This window comes from Odocoileus virginianus, chromosome 22 (genome assembly GCF_023699985.2).
Source record: "Odocoileus virginianus isolate 20LAN1187 ecotype Illinois chromosome 22, Ovbor_1.2, whole genome shotgun sequence".
NCBI classification, from domain to species: Eukaryota; Metazoa; Chordata; class Mammalia; order Artiodactyla; family Cervidae; genus Odocoileus; species Odocoileus virginianus.
In genome coordinates this window covers 27,539,091-27,556,880 of record NC_069695.1, presented here as the reverse complement: position 1 = coordinate 27,556,880, position 17,790 = coordinate 27,539,091, and the positions used below count along the sequence as shown (strand labels likewise).

Genomic DNA, 17,790 nt, shown 5'->3' with positions numbered 1-17,790 from the left:
CCGGGGCTGTGCCTCCAAAGAAATGAGCCGAGGTCTCGGTGGGTCTGGGGGTGCTGCCCCTGGGCCCGGAGTCCTGGAGGCTGTGACAAGGACGTGCCCGGAGCCTGGGCGCGCCGTGGGCGGGCGTTTGGCTGGAAATGGGACAGTATCTCCGATGGGAAAGCGGGACCCGGCGAGCTCTCTGGCCGCCTTTCCAGTTTCGGAGGTGCCCGCCCCCGCGCGCCGAAGGCAGCACAGCCCCGAGGGCGAACGAATGGCGGTTGGCAAACTTGGAACCAGAGCGCGCCCAGGATCCGAATTGCCGGAATCGTGGCGGCGGCGGGGGCGGCCGAGACCCAAGTTCACTTTTTTCCCGCCTACCTGCCCCCAGGGTCTTAGGGACCGGCCTTGCCCGCTCCGACCTGGTGGAGCGCCTCGCCGGCGGGAGTTGTGTCAGTTTGCTTCGAGGCAGGAAGGCGGTGGCCTGGGCGGGTGGGGAGGGGTGCCTGGGGTCCCGAGCGCCTCTCCCCCGCGTCTCCCCTCCCACCCGCCCCTCCCAGTCTTTCTGCCTTCGCTCCTTCCCCAGGCTGGCTGGACCGGCGCGGACTTGCCCCAGACCTACGGGGAGCGCCCCAGGTCTTTAATGACAGCTTAAAAGTGGCTGTTGGAAAAGTCGAAAGCGATGAGGCTGACGTGGGGCGTGTTTCGCTCCTTTGCAAGAGTCGGAAAGAGAGCTGGGAGCCTTGCGGCTGGCCCCAGGCCCCCGCGCCTCGCCCCCAGCAAGTAGGTGGGGGAGCCGCCGCTGCCGCCAGCCCCATCCCGCTCCCAAGCCTCGCCCGCTGCGCCCTGGCCGCGGGCGCAGAGAGGGTGCGGGGCCTCGTCGTGCCTCCTCCACCCTGCTCATTAACCTGCCTGCTCCGCTCCGCTCCAGGCGGCCCCAGACACGGGCTTCTCGAAGCAGCATCCGCGGCCCGCCCGGTGCAGCCGCCTCCCCGAACCCCCGGCTCCGGGGGGCAATGAGGGGGCGGTGGAAGGGGCGCCGCTCCTCGGGCATTACTTAGAGAAGCGAGACCGCCCCGCCCTCCCAGCCGGCCCTCCCTCGCTCCCGCCCGGGCCCGAGCGCCACTCAGCCAGAGGGTAAGTTGGGAGTGTTTCACCCCCACCGACAGCTCTCCCTCCCCTTCCTTTTTTTTTTTTTCCCCCTCCGAAGTTTTCTTCGGAGTGGGTAGAGGGGTGGGGGAGGAAGAGGGTCCAGCCAGTCTCGGTCCTTACGCTCTGCCTGTCTAACGTACCCCCGCCTCCCTACCCCTCCATCCCCCGCGCGCCGCTGCCCCTCCGGAGCCGCGCTCCGAACTGACAATTGGCGCGCGGCTCCTTTAAGAGCCCGGCTTTGCCTCCCGGTAGCTGAAGGTCATTAAACACAAAAGCTCTCAGCGCTGCGGTCCAATATAGCGCATGCGCCCTGCCCGAGGACTGGCAGAGAGACGGCAATATGGCGAGAATGCCTGGCAGCGGGGACTGTAACACCAGCGCGGGCGGCAGCGCCGCCGCCGCCGCCGCCGAGAACAATGGGGAGCGGGGCGAGGGCGAGCGCGGGGTGGGGGGCCGCGGCCGCCGCCACGGCCGCCCGCACTACTGCAGCGCGGGCGAGGAGGAGGAGGAGGACGAGGAGGAGGACGAGATCCAGGAGGTGCAGATAACGGGGGACGAGGAGGAGGAGGACGGAGGTGGGGGGCTGGAGGAGGACGAGGAGGAGGAGGAGGAGATGGGGCTGGACTGGGACGAGCCCCTGGAGCCCGAGGACTCGGCCGGGGAGGAGCTGGAGCCCGAGCCGGTCCATAGGATCAATATGGACCAGAGCGCCGCGCTGGAGCCCGAGGCGCCGCCGCGACTGTTGGCGCCCCGGGCCCGCGGCGGGCCGCCCGGGGCCGGCGCCGAGCTGGACCCCGACGTGCTGCAGCGCCCCGAGCGGGCCCGGCTGAGCGAGAACACCCGGCTGGCCACCCGCTACGCCGTGCGCATCTTCCGGGAATACCTGAGCGAGAAGGCGCAGAGCCCGGACTTCGAGACCATGGACAAGGGGGCGCTGTGCCGCGTGCTGCGCTCCTTCTACGCCGAGGCCCGCTCCAAGAGCGGCCAGCTCTACAGCAAGTCGTCGCTCATCAGCATCCGCAGCTCCCTCAACCGCTACCTCAACGAGCCCCCGTACTGCCGTACGCTCGACCTCACCAAGGACCCGGAGCTGCGCAGCGCCAACCTGACGCTGGCCGCGGTCATCCGCAAGCTCGAGGAGCAGGGCGCGGGGCCGGTGGTGCAGAAGCAAGCCATCACGCGTGCAGACCTGCGCAAGCTCTACACTTCCAGCGTCTTCAGCACCAACACGCCCTTCGGGCTGCTCAACAAGGTCTGGTTCGAGACGTGCATGTACTTCTGCACGCGCGGCCGCGAGAACCAGCGCGAGCTGGAGGAGGACTCCTTCGGGCTGGCTATGGACGAGGACGGCCGCAAGTTCGTCTACTTCAAGTCCCTCGGGCCCTACCACAAGTCGCGCTCGTCGTCGTGGAGCAAGAAGCGCGCCGAGAGCAGCGACGAGGAGAACTTGCCGCGCATGTACGAGACGGGCACCGAGTTCTGCCCCTACGCCAGCTTCGTCAAGTACCTGTCGAAGCGCAACCCTCTGTGCAAGGCGTTCTTCCAGCGGCCCCGGGACCACTGCAGCGAGGGCGATGTGACCTGGTACGAGAACAAAGCCATCGGCAAGAACTTGCTGGGCACCAGGATGCAGATGCTCTCCAAGGCGGCCAAACTCTCCAAGACCTACACCAACCACTGCATCGGCGCCGTCTCCATCGCCACGCTCAACAGCATCGCCGGCATCGGTACCAAACTGGGCTCGTCCGCCCCGCAGGGCTGCTACGCCGAGGCTCTGAACGGGGCGGCTCGCCACCACTCCCACCATCCCCCCACCCATCCCTCCCACCACCACCGCCCCCAGCCGCCCTCGCTGGGGAACACCTATATCCTCCCCAGAGACAGCCAGGTCGGGCCCGACGTGAAATCGGAGGCTGCGCCCAAGCGCGCCCTGTACGAGTCGGTGTTCGGGTCGGGGGAGATGTGCGGCCCCTCTTCCCCTAAAAGACTTTGTATTCGCCCCTCGGAGCCTGTGGACGCGGTGGTGGTGGTTTCGGTGAAACACGACCCCCTGCCTCTTCTTCCTGAAGCCAATGGGCACAGAAGCAGCAATTCTCCCACAATAGTTTCACCTGCTATTGTTTCCCCCACCCAGGTAACCAAACCAAAGTCTATGCATGAAGTGTTTCTCTGGTACCACTTGGAGACTAACTTGGGCTCACGCAGGTCTGGGTTGGGGCAGGGGGGAGTTTTTCAAAGTAGCAGATAAGCTGAATCGGATTTGATTTCACTGTTAGAAGCTTAACTTTCTTGACGCTTTTCAGGAAAGTTTCCACCTAACCGTAAAGCCTGTGACAGGGCCAGCTACCTAACACTCCCTGCTGCGCAGTTAACGCTGAAAACTTCAGAGTTCGCAGAACAAAAGAGTCGGCTCAACCCTCCGTTGAATGTGTGGGTTTTAGACGGCAAAGCGTGCAGGAATACTGTGCCTCTAAATGAAGCAGTTACTTAAAGTATCTTTGAATAAAGCAACCATTAAAATACTCTAGTACATATTCACACTAACTTAAGAAGGTAGAAACGCAGTTATAAATGATTATTTATAACTCAGACATGCCATTCCCACTTCCTGTAAGGGGCGGGTTTTGGAGAGTGGTGGGTGACTGCCAGTTTATACTGTGAGGTGTAGTTGAATGTAAAGCAACCGTTTGGGATGTCGTTTTCATCAACTAAGTCACTTGATGGTTTGGAAAGATAGTATCTGTACTGCCAGTCAGCCTCCCAGTTGGAGCATGCTTTATGTGCTGGGCTGTGTGGGCACTGGAACTTTGCTGTCTTTCCTAGCGCCATGGAGCTGTTGATCTAGGGCGCAGTTAAGTGATGGCAAGATAGACAGTTGAGATAACAGCAGATTAGAGTGGAAAGAACTCTGAAGTAAGCTAGCTCAGAAGCTGAGCCACCTCCAGTAAATCAGTTCATCTCTCTGGGCTCCAGGATCCTCAACAAAGATAAGGGGCTGTTTGAACATTAAAGTTATTTAATTCTAAGTGGTTAGAATTCTGGGTTGAGATTAGAGGTTCAATTGGATATTTGTCAACTGTTTTTCCTAGAAGAATATATTCATATTCTTTTAAAGCTAGGTTCATCTTTTGGATACTGTGCTGTAGGAGCCAAAAAGCAGAGGTCCTTGGGGACCCTCCTCTCTTCTTCAGACTGGAGTAGCCCCTGGGATTTTACAGCTTGGCCCTCCCTGCCATCAAGCAGAAGTAGGAATTTCAGCCCTGAGTTCAGGGGTGTAGGGCAGGCCTTTCAAGGCACAGATGTCAGGTACCCTCTGTGCTTTTTCCAAAGTGGAAATTCCTGTTCTGGATAAACTGACCCTTTCAGACGTTTACTGGCTAATCAGCAAGCCTCAAGGCCAACTGAGAAAGGGTTTGTGAATGGTACTATAAACACCAGAGTTCTCTAAAATACACAAGACCCAGAGGCTATGTGTCTTTCTGTGCTTGTAGTGCACAGTAGTTTCTGACAGACCACGAGGTGGTTTAGGGAGTTGGAAGGATGGCGTGGAGAGTTCTTTCTCCTATATGGAGAATTTGGATTTGCTTTTTCTTTGAAAGCAGAAATAAATGATCACATTCTTCTGATAAAGTAAAACCCTTAAAATGTCCTGATTTCAAGTAGCACCTGATTAATTAAGAGTTAAAAGCCTAAGAGAGTTTATTAAAGTACCTATCTGCTTGAAATAACAATGAAGCAGTTGGTCCCTGGCATCTGTCTACTGATTTTTTGACTCTAGCGTCACGTGGAATCCTGACTTAAGATCCACAAAAGATTAGGGACCTTTGTCTCCTTGGTTTGGTTTTGTTCTAAGAATTACAGCACTCTGTCACAGTCTTTTATTTTAACTGAGTGAGATCAGTCATTTCTACAAACCTGGACACTGATGCTTTTATTCTTGAGTTCTTGTTAGGTAACTCCCAAGTTAAATATAGGTTTGAGTGTCCATATGTTGGTTATGTTATCACTATGCCTTTCAAACAGTATCTTAGCTAAGTCCTTTGCAGTTAAAACACTACAAAAAGTTTCTTTGCTTTCGCTAATGTTAGAGTAAAAATTTTTTTCATCAGCATTAAGAAGTTTAAGGGAACTATTTAGTAACTTCTGTTGACTTCCCTTCAGAAGTCTGAGCATTCTAAGTATGAAACGCATGTTCAATGTAAGTACAAAGCTGATATTAAACTTTTTCCTCCTGTATTTACTAAAATCAGTATTGAGGTTCAGGGCATTTCTTGGGGTTTAATGACTGGCTGGGGTTACTGGCCCAAGGCATCACTTTAGGTTGGCACCTCCTCTGCCTGGTCATTAATCTGCAGGAAATACCCTGTGTACCTCGAGCTTCAGTCATTATTACTTAATTATAAACATAGGCTGTCTAACCTTAGTACAGGCTAGACCTTATCAAGTGGAGTCACACTGAATTCCACTAAGGACTACTTGATGACACTGATACCCTGTTTGAGTCTTTAATTGTATTAGAAGTTTCTCAGCAAATGAAGAGCCTGTTCCTGTAAATGCATGTACTTTTACTTTTTTTTTTCCATTTATTTTTATTAGCTGGAGGCTAATTACTTTACAATATTGTAGTGGTTTTTGCTATACATTGACATGAATCAGCCATGGAGTTACATGTATTCCCCATCCCGATCCCCCCTCCCACCTCCCTCTCCATCCCATCCCTCTGGGTCTTCCCAGTGCACCAGCCCCGAGCACTTGTCTCATGCATGCAGCCTGGGCTGGTGATCTGTTTCACTCTTGATAATATACATGTTTCGATGCTGTTCTCTCTAAACATCCCACCCTCACCTTCTCCCACAGAGTCCAAAAGTCTGTTCTGTACATCTGTGTCTCTTTTTCTGTTTTGCATACCCTATAACGATAACTCTTTTACTTCTTCAGGGTGTTTGTAAGTGTATCACTTATGGGACTGGTTGACAAATGAATGCACTTAGGGATTAATGAAGATTATGGAATTTGTGATTCTTTCATTCATGTGAAGTTCCTGGCTTTATTTAATTTTGAAGGGGGTGGGAGGGTTGGTGGTTGTGATGATTTACCTTAACTGATTCACTCTTTAATCTCTTGAATGTCTGTGTTCAAAGTAAGAGATAGTCTTAGTTCCCTCCCCTCCTCCACCCCAAGGCTGTTGTATCTAAGATGATTTCCTTACTGGTACAACTTCCTAACTCCCAGGTGGAGATTACATGGTACATACTTAAAGGCTTAGCATGTCTCCTATTCGACCTCTTCATAGCTGTTCTCTTTGCATGAAAATGTGGCATTTTGCTTGCCTCATCAATACTTGGCAGCATTTGTAAACTTGTGAGAAATGTGTCCTCAGTTGAAGTTACTTGACCCTAACCCAGATTACCTCCAGAAATACTTTTAAGGAATTCTGTAAGTAGGAAACCTGTCAGTGGCGAGATTCTGGGGTTGGTGGTACACGTCCAGTGTTTTCTGTTTCATTGACTTCACTAGGGGACCAGCGTCTGTCCTTCGAATCTCCAAGCTGCAAATTAGAGCAGCTTCCTCATGGGGCACACCCAGGGGTTCATGACCTTGCCTTTGAAGAAGCTGGATGCTGACAGCACTTGGAAATCCAGTCTTCATTCAGGTGCTGTCATGCAGGAAGAGAGAAAGAATATTCGTTCTAACTACTTACTTGAAAAAAAAAACATGCATTTTATGTGTCATTGAAATAATCACCAAAGTCTTACTTTGAGTTTGGAGACTAGGCAGGCGGGATACTCTTTTCTTTTTTTTTTTTTCTTCTTAAAGATGGAATCAAACTTCTGTAAATGTGACAGCTGCGTTCATGCTCAGTCATGTCCAACTCTTTGCAACCCCACGGACTGTAGCCTGCCAGGTTCCTCTGTCTGTGGGATTATCCCGGTAAGAATTCTGGAGTGGGTTGTCATTTCCTCTTCCAGGAGAGGATCTTCCTGACCCAGGGATCGAACCCACGTCTCCTGAATTGCAAAGCATGTTCTTGACCACTGAGCCACCTGGGAAGCCCCTCAGTTGAGACAGAAGGGTACGTTTAACAGTTCTGTCAACTGCAGGTTATCTGGAGCAGTTAGGATTAACCACCTTGTGTAAAATGGATGTTTTCCTGATTTTTAATAATACTTTGTGGCTGTATTCTTTTCTCATGCAGGAACATTTGCTCTCCTTTATAGAAAGTTCAGATTGGTAAAGGAACTAAGTGGCATTAGCCTAAGTATGGAAGTTCTTCATTCTTTCAGGAAACAATTGCTGAGCACCTACTATTTTGGCTTTGGTACCAGAAATATTTATAAATTAATCATTTTCCACTTGGCAAGTAGTCTTACTGGCAAGATTTTGGCCTCATTAAATATTAAAGGAGATTAAAATAAAGACAGTTAAAAGGTAAAGCACTCAATGTTTTGAAACTGTTTTTGCAAGTCGTTTGGGAAAGAAATCTGTAATTTTACTCTTTCGTATTAATATTGCCATGAGTACTCAGCTGTATTATTTTAAATTGATGCAAACTCACATATATGTCATGGGCACCTCAATCATAAGGACAGAGGATCCTGGCAGGCTACAGTCCATGGGGCCACAAAGAGTCAGACACGACAAGTGACCGAGGGTCAGCTCACTATCAAATCTAATCCAGAAAAGGGAGAAAAAAGTATTTGCTGCCAAAGGGGAAAGTGGATGCCAGTCATTTAAATGTAAATCTTTGGACCACCTTGATTTAAAATCTGGCTCCCCTGACAAATGTTACATAAAAGGCCATCCTCTCGTCATTGTAGACAGATTTCGAGCAAGAAGAGTTTCTTCAAATGGGACTGCATGTTGTATATGAGACCTCTTACATTTTCACCTTGATTTAGGCCAAAGCTCCACTTCAGTGATTTATGAAAAGTTCACTTTCAAGTTATCATTTGGTTTCTGCATTGCCATTTCAAAAGCAAAGCTAATACAGAGTTGCTTTGTGGTTACCTATGTTGAAAATCTTAGGACCAGACGTATAGACTAGGTATCTAGAACTTTTCTTTTTTTTGACTTCTCTTTGATCATTCAGTCATTCACTGCATTGTACCAATTAGTTAGGATGCCATTTGAAAGACTTCTCTGGAGAATTTTTTTGCTGCCCTCACCCCTACCCCCTACCCTGAGGGATCTGGGATCTTAGTTCTCTGACCAGGGAGCAAACCTGCACTCCCTGCATTGGAAACTCAGAGTCTTAACCACTGGACCACCAGGGAAGTCATCCTTTGGAGAATTTAGATGTGGGATAGAGAGGTGGGAAGTGATTGGTCTAAGAAGGGAAATCGATTGCCTTTGATAAAGGGAAATGAAAGAAAACATAGCTTTAGAATTTAAAACATTGTGCCGATAGACGTTTTTATTTCTAAAGATGCTGACTTCCACTCAGCCACTGTTACCTGAACCTCTTGCTACCTGCTAAGGGTTGCCAAGAGGAGCTGGATTCAGAGGGCGTTGCAGGGGACGAGCTTCCAAGCTGAAGTGATTCTCTGCTTGATGCGCGAATGTTGCAGGAGAAACAGATGAACTTGTGAAGTTGTAGGCCCTTTGGGTTTTCAGAGTTGCAAAAAGTTTCTCTTTGGCTATTCTCCTTCTAGAGAGGATGGTCTCCTTCGAGAAGAGAATGAGCTGCTTGTGGTCTAAAAATAAGTGGGCGTTTTAACTTTCTGAGATACCCCACTAGAGCAGGGGGCTATGGGCTGAAACTGAGCCTGCATGTAGGGGGGTTTACCTAGCACCCATGACTGTATGAACTAGACAGTAGACCCCATTGAATCCCCTTGGACTACTAATTATGTGTGTTTTAGGTTTTCAGTAATTCTGCTTGACTTTCTTTACAGTCGGACTTTATTCCTTTTGGCTTATGTGTTAACAATCTGATGAAACCTTTTTTCTTTTTCCCCTAAAAAAAGATCTATTTGTATCTGACAGTAAACTCTTTCTTAGAGACTGATTAATTTTTTTATCATAATTTTTTTTCTATTATATCCTAAATTTGTCCAAGTCGGGTCACAGAAACAAATGGGAGAGGGGAACATCTTCCAGTATTGGAAGGCCAGAGTGTCTGAGCTTTAATTGGAGGTTTTGCCACAGCAGTTTGCTCTTGTGCTGCTTTGCAAACCCCAGTGGGAACTTCCTTTTTCTGGAAACCCACTGCTTTCTGAGATTTGTGATTTGTGTTTAGCAGCTGGAAGCAGTTCAGCTCCCGTGGGCCTTCCAGGCAATGAGTCTGGTAATATGGGGGAGGGGGTATAGTGAGGTCCCAAAGGTGTGAAGGCAGGGGTGGTGTAAGTATCTCCTATGTCTAGTCCATTTCTGGAATCCTCAAAAACTGGGGAGACCTTGAGGGGAGCCCTGGACACCTGCCAGGCCCTCTCAGTTTTCCCCATCAACAAGCCCATCTCCACCCAAGTATAGACTTTGAAAATCATCTTGGTAAGGCAAGCCTTCCGGGGAATATCTAGACTCCTTCACTCCCTGAATTACCGCTTTCCCCTGATCACCTGGCCGTGAACCCTGGCAGACGGGTGGTTTAATCTAGTCTGTAAGGAAAGAAAGTGGACGTGAAAGTGTTAGTCACTCAGTTGTGTCCAGTTCCTTATGACCCCATGGACTGCAGCCCTCCATGCTCTTCTGTCCATGGAATTGTCCAGGCAAGAATACTGGAGTGGGTGGCCATTCCCTTCTCCAGGGGATCTTCCCAACCCAGGGATCTAACCCAGTTCTTCCCCATTGCATTCTTTACCACCTGAGCCACCAAGGAAGCTCTAGGCACATACGGAAGGACGCAAAAATATGCCACCTGCAAAGGGCTGACAGATTCATGAGACCATCCAGCTGTAGGCTTCTGGGAGCAAAGGAGAGGAATTCGGAAAGGAATGTGGGAGAATGGCAGAGATAAGTATTGCTTCCTTTGTGAATAATTCAGTTCCTGAATGTCAAGACTAGTTTGGAAGCTTATAATTATCGATTTCTAGTTTTATTACGTGTCCCCTGTCCAGCTTAACTTACCTAGTTCAGTCCAGGCTCTCACCATACATCCCCATCCCTCCTCTCTTAACACAAGACAAAGGAAACTCTTGATTTATAGCGCTGGGTCCCACGTGGGCTCTTGAGCTTGTGGATTACGTCTGATGCCTAAGCTCGCTGTGGTTTTTTGCCATGTAGTTTTTAAGGAAGTTACAACGTTTAAGGAAGTTAAGGACATTGAACTGGTGCACCATCCTGGCTTCTTTGCCCTTCTGGGTGGACAGTTGAACCAGATCCAGGCAGGAGTGAAGCGAGGGGGCTTGAGGAGGCAAGGCTGTCATGTCACTGGGCCGCAGTCCAGACACAAATGTGATTCCCTCCTTGCAGAGTCTGATATCAACTGTCTCAACCTCTGACTGACTGTAGTCAGGAGGTGGAATGTGATCATTAGTATTAGTAAGAACCAAGATAAACCCAGGGCTTCAAACTGGCCTCCCTGCAGCCTCTGCGTCACTTGGGAGCAGTGGGCTACTTGGTCTAATTTAATCCTCACACAGTCCTTCAAGGAGCTGTGGTTATTGTTTACTCGTAACAAAGGAGGAATCCCTGAAGGTCTAAAAACTGATTAGTGACTATGCTGGGATTTGAATCCAGGACTGTCAGATTCCGGAGTCTACTTTTAAAATCCATGGGCTGTTGATTCCACAACTCTTAGCTGTTCATATAAAAGAATCCAGTAAAGAGAAGATGATGTAACATTAGATTCATATCACTGCCTTAGGTGCTTTGCTAGAGCAACATAAGAACTTATTAAAATACAGCAAAAAAAAAAGTGGGAACACAGACTATTTCCAGTACTTACCAGGCTTCCATTTGGCTGCATGTGGTCCCAGCCTCTGCCAAATCTGGGGACAGTATCAGCCAGACTGACTCTTTGAGACGCCCCATCACGGAGCATGTTAAGAGCAGACTCTGGGGCCAGACTGCCAGTGGTAAATCTCAGCTCTGCCCAGGACCAACCTGCGCTTTGGTTCCCTACTGAATCACGTGGGGACAGTGGTCATCCTCACCTCCTGGGTCATCAGTGTTAAAGGAATTATTATTTGAAAATTGCTTAACTCTGGAGCATTTGATGAACACATGAAAAATGGCTGATCTTGCTGATGAAGTCCCAATCTCAGTCTTCAAGTTTCTCTTGTGAATAGCTCATCCAGATGCCGCACAGGCCCTTCTGCCTCCTTCCGAGGCGTCTGTTGCCCTGGGCCAGTAGCACACCCTCTGCTCTCCTAGGAGGTGGGCAGTCCCTGGAGGCTTCTGGCGCTGTGGCTCTCCCAGACCCCCCCGCTCTCGCTCACCTCCAGCTGTCCATCCAGGTCTACTTTACACCAAAGCCGGTTTTTTTTCTCCCTTCTATTTTTCTTTGAGACTCTACACTTTTCTTCTGAGTTTGTTCTGCAGACCCTTCCCATTGCTGGAGAGGGAAGGAGGCACCCTCTGGAGGTGTAATTGTCGCCCAGATTCCAGGGGATTCACAAAAGTTGTCTTAGATGGAGATCGACAGCTTTTCACAAGAGGGTAGATTTTATTTGGAATGGTTTGGGATTAGGGGAAGCAGTCATAATACATAGTCTTAAAACATTATGAAGGTTGTTTTGGCAATAGCTTTAATAAATTTTAATTCCAGTATTTTAGAAGTAGGGCCTGTATTTGCCTACATCTTCTGTTATAGTTGTGTTTCTCTCCGGGTCTAATTGGATTATCATTTTCTAATTCTTGATTTTGGTCTTGGAGACTATATAAAATCAACAGAAATTTTACTTAAAGTTGATGTGTACTAGCACTAATACATGTTTTGAAGAGACTGCAGAATCAGGGTAATTGGTTGGTGTTCGGATGCAGCACTTCTGACCAATTAGTGACCTCTTCTGCCTTGTTTTAATTTGACAGAGTGAGCGCTGTTATAAAATAGAAAGGATCGCTGTGATGACATGGGATCTGTTACCTCTAGTTTACTCTCCAAATCATCACAGTATTGTAGTCCCAACAGTATAAGTTTGTGGGTTTTAGGATTACATTAATTATTAATAGCTTTAATAATTCCATTAATTTCATTAAGCCAGCTCATCTGGAGTGTTGGTTTCTATCTTGTGTGACTTTTTCCTGACAAAATTATATATAAATAGACTTTAGCTATTTTCTTTCCATCTTGAACAAATATTTCACTGTTTTTTACTCCAGAAAAAAAAAGAGAAACTGGCAGTATATTTATTTTTCAGTGGAAAACATGTTGCTGCAGAAACACGGGGACCTAAATAGAAGTGTAACAAGAATATTAGAAAATGGATTATGCTAGCTTCATTTTCTTTTCTTCTCGACGTGATGTTCCCTCACCCATTGCCTTTTTTAAACTAATGGTAGGATGTTCATAGTGCTGGTGATTTCAGTAGTTTCAGGATTATTTTTTAAGGAGGAGGGTTGGTGAATTTCCAGGTATGTCTCTCAAGTTTGGTTTTGTTTTTTTTTTTAACTTATGAAGAGGATCGTGGAATCCTAGATCCTTTTTGTGCACTTAACTACTATCTTGAGTGACAGATTTTAGAACCCCCCCCCCCCCCCTTGGGATGTGAATGGTGATCTAGGAAAAGTCAAGATGTTGTACAAAAAAACTCTGAAAGTAGGATTCATTTACTGAGCCCTTACTGTATGTAAGGGCAGGAATTTGGAGGTAAAAAATAGCTTAGAAATAGTTTAAGGAAGACGCAGGCGAAGCTACAGTGGGCATATCTACAGTGTAAACGACGGTGGGCAAGTCAGGAGGAGGATGTGATGCAGGGGGTGAGGGTCTTGCCCCAGCTATTGACTGTTCACCAGTAAAGCCTGGGGAGTAAACTGTGTGTGTATTACTTTCTAAGAAATGGGACTGAAGGTGGCCTAACCAAACTGAAAGACTTAAACATTTAAACCTTAAAAGTATGTGAGGAGAAAATGTAAAATCTCAGAAGAAATAAAGTCTTGCCTTGTCAAAATGGAAGCCTTCTCACTACTGTGACCTTTTGTGGGAAAGCCTTAGTTCACTGCTCTCCCAGCATGAAGTAGGCTGCCACGTCTGAGGTACATGAGAGTAGTGCTTTACAGGTTGCAAAGGGCTTTTTTATACGTGATTTCATTCTAAGGAAGCTTTGCAGGGCCCTTCCTAGTGTCAGTTACTGGGTTGGATAGACTCTGGGGACACAGATAAACTCCTTGTCCTGGGAGGACTCAGCTGTGTGGAGGAGGCAGACAAGTGACCCGACGTGTGGTAACTCCTGTGATACTGCTGAAGGGGAAGGGTAGGAACTGGAATTATACCCATCTTCCAGATGAGGAAAACTGACCCTCAGAGAGGTTCACCTCGGTCCCGAGGAATTAAGTTCCAAGTCTAGGTTTAGGCCCCTTTACAGTGCTCTTTTTTTTTTCAGCTGTCATGTATAGCTGAAGGTTGTTTTGGTTTTTGGCCACACCTCATGGCTTGCAGGATCTTAGTCCCCCAACCAGGGATTGAACCTGTGCCTTTGGCAGTGAGAGCACAGAGTCCTAAGCACTGGACCACCAGGGAATTCCCCTAGCTGAAGTTATAAAAGCATTGCTGTCAGGCACTGAAGAAAGGAAAAAAAAAAAAGTACGCTGAAGCACAAGTATGTGGATGGATGTGCCTTTTAAAAACTGAAGGAGTCTTAATGTGATTTTCGTGCTTTTGGTGTTTTAGGACAGTCCAAGAGAACATTCTGGATCAGGGTGAAGAATGGTTCAGCAGTGCCCCAGACGTCAGTGGCTGACAGCTCCAGCCAGACTGACTGGGGAGGAGTCTTTCCTCACGGCGAAGCCCAGCTCCTGGAGCCCCCCACCCCGCTGCAGTGGTTGAGGGCTGACCCCCACGGAGAGCTGTACAGTTCTGTCTTTTCCCACTTGAGCCAGAGCACTTAATTAAAAGAAAAAGTGTACACAGTTCTGATGCAGTTACGACTAGTAAAAAGAGCCAATAAAAATGACAATAAAGCGCCTGACAAATAGAAAATGTTTAATAATACCGAGGTACTTTATGGGGCCAGGCTTTACCTCTTGGCATGGGATGACAGGCTTCCCACGGAGGCTTTTCCTGGCCGCTGCCCTTGGCCGCCAGCTCCCGCCCAGACGGTACAGGCGAAGTGCCCGGGCACTGCCGTCCTGGAGTCACCCAGCTTCTTCCTGCAGGAACCTCGCTGGGAAGTGACCACTGCAGACGTGTAGCCCTTTTAATTGTGACAGTGGGTAACACGAGGTTTACAGCACACTTTAGTGAGAAGGGAAAAGGCACAGTAGCAGAAAAGTTAAGGGAACGCAAGCAGCTAAAGTGCCTCTGATCTTACTGGACATTTGGAGCAAAACCAACATTCTCCATCAGTTCTAATTAGACCTCTCAAAGGAGAGACCAAATTAAAGTTAAGCCAATAATAACCCTGAATTGTCACTGGACACGTTACTTAGTTTCCCATCTCTTAGGTGTCAGTCCAGTTGTTCTCGGTATCCTCAGAGAATGGGTTCCAGGACCCCCTGGAATGCTCAGGTCCCTTATATAAAGTGGTGTAATATTTGCATATAACTGGTAAATGTCCTCCCTAAACATTACATCATCTTTAGATTACTTACAATGTCTGATGCCATGTAAATGCCATGTAAGTAGTTATAAATACAAGGTAAATGTTCTTAAACAGTTGCTGATACATAGCAAATTCAAAAGTTTTTAATTTGGAAGTTTCTGGAGTGATTTTTGCAATATTTTTAAATACTTTTGATCTGCAGTTGATTGAAACTCTGGGTGCCCATAGATACAGAGGGTTGACTGCACTCCTGCTGCCAGTGGTAAAAGCCCATAGTAAGTGCTCAGTAACTAATAGCTTTTTAAAATTTCAGTTGATGAGAGATTACTGACAGGGTACAGGAAAAGTAGAGGGGCAGTATACAATTTCCAGTTGATCCTCAGTATTCTCTTTTCGAGCTAAAACAGAGGATACCCCCCCCCTTAAAAAACCCACAAAATATTTATAAACACAGGTGAAAGAATGGAAATATGCAAATAAACCAGCTGGAGAACCCCCATCAGTGGTAACGACAAAATAATGAAAAACAAAAGGCAAATAATAACTTTAAAGTTTATATAGAAAAGTGCATGTTAAATTCTAGATATCCCTGTTGAGCCAGTGTGTAACTCATTAAAATATAAAAAGAAAATTAAACCCACAAGCTTTTATTCTCTCCTTTATACCACGAAGAGGATAATTTAATAATTAAAGGATTAATTTTGGACTGTCTTTTAAGTAGATCTTTAAAAAGTTGAAATGACTTACAAGTATTGACAACATGTCTACAGTGTTCAATACAATTATCCATTTCATTAAAAATAATTTGATTTCTTTTAATTATAAACAATAAATTTATGGAAATTGACCTCTAATTTTCATTAGAATGTGGCGAGTCTGGTAAAATATATTCTAAATTTATTTGACTAAATAAAATATCTTAATCATATAGAATATGGAATTAAGGTCTTTTAAACTTTTATCATTAAAAACAGTACAAGTGACCAGATGATTAGTTTCATTTTTTTTAAATAATAGTTTTGAAAACAGTCTCACAGCCACTTTACAACCAGAAAAGATCTCATCCAAATACTAAAGAATATGAAACTTTTTGGCAATGTATTTCATAGAACAATGGCACTCTTTGTGTCAAAGTGCTAATTTGAGGGAGATTATGTCATGCTTTTAACTCTTTTCCAAATGAAGTACTCGCTTAACTGAGATAAATCATCAAATATTTCACATTTTAGTTGTAATTTAGTTTATACCAACATGTTTAGAAGTGAAGTCAGTAATATTATCTGTATCATGAGGTATGAATTATCGTTGGATTATTAGTCTTCAGTGCACTGCCTGGTAGCAAGGATGCACATCTCATTCCTAAAATATTCATCCCCATGATCCATCCAGTAGCTGACACATATGTGTGTAACACGTTATGGTAAATACTCAGCCTATGTGATTCCATCTGCGTAACAGTCTTGATTCCATGATTCCAATCCACATAACCATCTTGTAGCCCAGAGAGATGAAGTAGCCTGCCCCAGGAAGTTCAGTTAGTAAATGGCAAAACCAAGGCTCTCACTTGAGCTTTCATTCAGCAAATATTAATTGAGCACCTACTGTGTGCCAGTCACTGATGATCCAGTAACGACTGAGGTGGAAGGTCTCATTTCTCATAAACTTGACATTCAAATAGGAGAGACAGACATTAGAACTAACAAAACGGTCACTCAAATAGACCGAAGTGACCGGGCAACTACTGCCTCCCCATCACTTGGGTCCCCCCACCCCGGAGCAGGTCCCCACTAAGCATGTGTGCTCATCTCGCCCCAGAGGAGGCTCTGTGTGAGCCCAGAGCAGAGGGACCTGTGACTGGCCTCGTCCACTCCCCTAGGTACACGTGGGCGCTTTGAAATCGGACTTAGTTTCCCCAATTAAATTAATAGGGGGGACTTCCCTGGTACTCCAGTGGGTCCAACTCTGTGTTCCCTATGATGGGGGCCCGGGTTCAATCCCTGGTCCAGGCACTAGATTCCACATAAAGTAACCAAAGATCCCATATGCTGCAACAAAGACCCAGCACAGCCAAATAAATATTTTTTAAAAATATTAGGGGAAGGACCATAACCTGCATAGAACAGGTGTTAGCATTGTTCCTTTCTTAAGAACTCAGGGTGGACAACACATATGACCACCTCTGCTTGAGGGCAGATTGAAGATACAGAAGCCCAGGAAATGATCTGGATTCAGGGCTCAGAATCTACTTCCTGGGTGACAAAGCCCCACCTCCTCATTTGCTAAAGTGATAGTGTCTCAGTCGTGTCCTATTCTTGCAACCCTGTGGACTGCAGCCTGCCAGGCTCCTCTGTCCGTGGGATTCTCCAGGCAAGAATACTGGAGTGGGTAGCCATTCCCTTCTGCAGAGGATCTTCCCAACCCAGGGATTGAACCCAGGTCTCCTGCATTGCAGGCAGAATTTTTTACTGTCTGAGCCTCCAGAGAAGCCTTCTCTCGCTAGGTTATGTGTAACCCTTATGATGTGATAACTTCAGAGTTTATCCAGTTGATTCTGGGCAAGGTCCTCCCATGCCTTCAAAGGACTGGGGTCTTCTTTCTCTCAGGGACACACTTCCCCAAACTGTGTCACTGAGGACATTTGTCAGAAAATCTGTGCTTTTCTTCCCACTCCTGTACAAGAAAGCAATTAAGATATTATTGCTGGAAGCAAGAGAAAATTGTCAACATGGGTGGGCACTGGTTCCTCCGTACTTGTGATGCTGAGGATCGTGGGATTAGTGTTTAAGAGTGAGGTCACCCGGCATGGCTGCTGGTTACTGCCCTCACCTCTCTGGGTGTTAATCAGGCCAAGTCACCTAAACCAATTTATGAGAAACTCTTGATGAGACAGGCATTACCGGAATACCTGGTCAGGTGACCTCGAGAATCCCTTCTGCCGTAAGAACCTATGATTTCATCCTGGACCAAAAAAAAAATGTCTACAGATCAGAATTGTACAAAAGTTTGTAAATTAGATCAC

General features: G+C 47.1%; 1 protein-coding gene across 4 annotated transcripts in view; it reads left to right on the top strand.

The window, feature by feature from the left end:
• Positions 1-17,790, top strand: part of KCTD1 (potassium channel tetramerization domain containing 1) — a 196,961-nt gene that overhangs the window by 100,208 nt on the left and 78,963 nt on the right. Inside the window, exon 1 of one of the 4 annotated variants that reach the window (XM_070452774.1) lies at positions 264-1,116. The exons of 1 other annotated variant lie outside the window; for it this stretch is intronic. Coding sequence is in view for 2 of the 3 variants with exons in the window: in XM_070452772.1 (XP_070308873.1) it covers positions 1,472-3,265 (1,794 nt within the window). In the remaining variant the exon portion in view is untranslated. Of the gene's footprint in view, positions 1-263; positions 1,117-1,190; positions 3,266-17,790 lie in introns of those variants that run through there. 2 more of the 4 variants (XM_070452772.1, XM_070452771.1) reach the window with 2 other exon arrangements.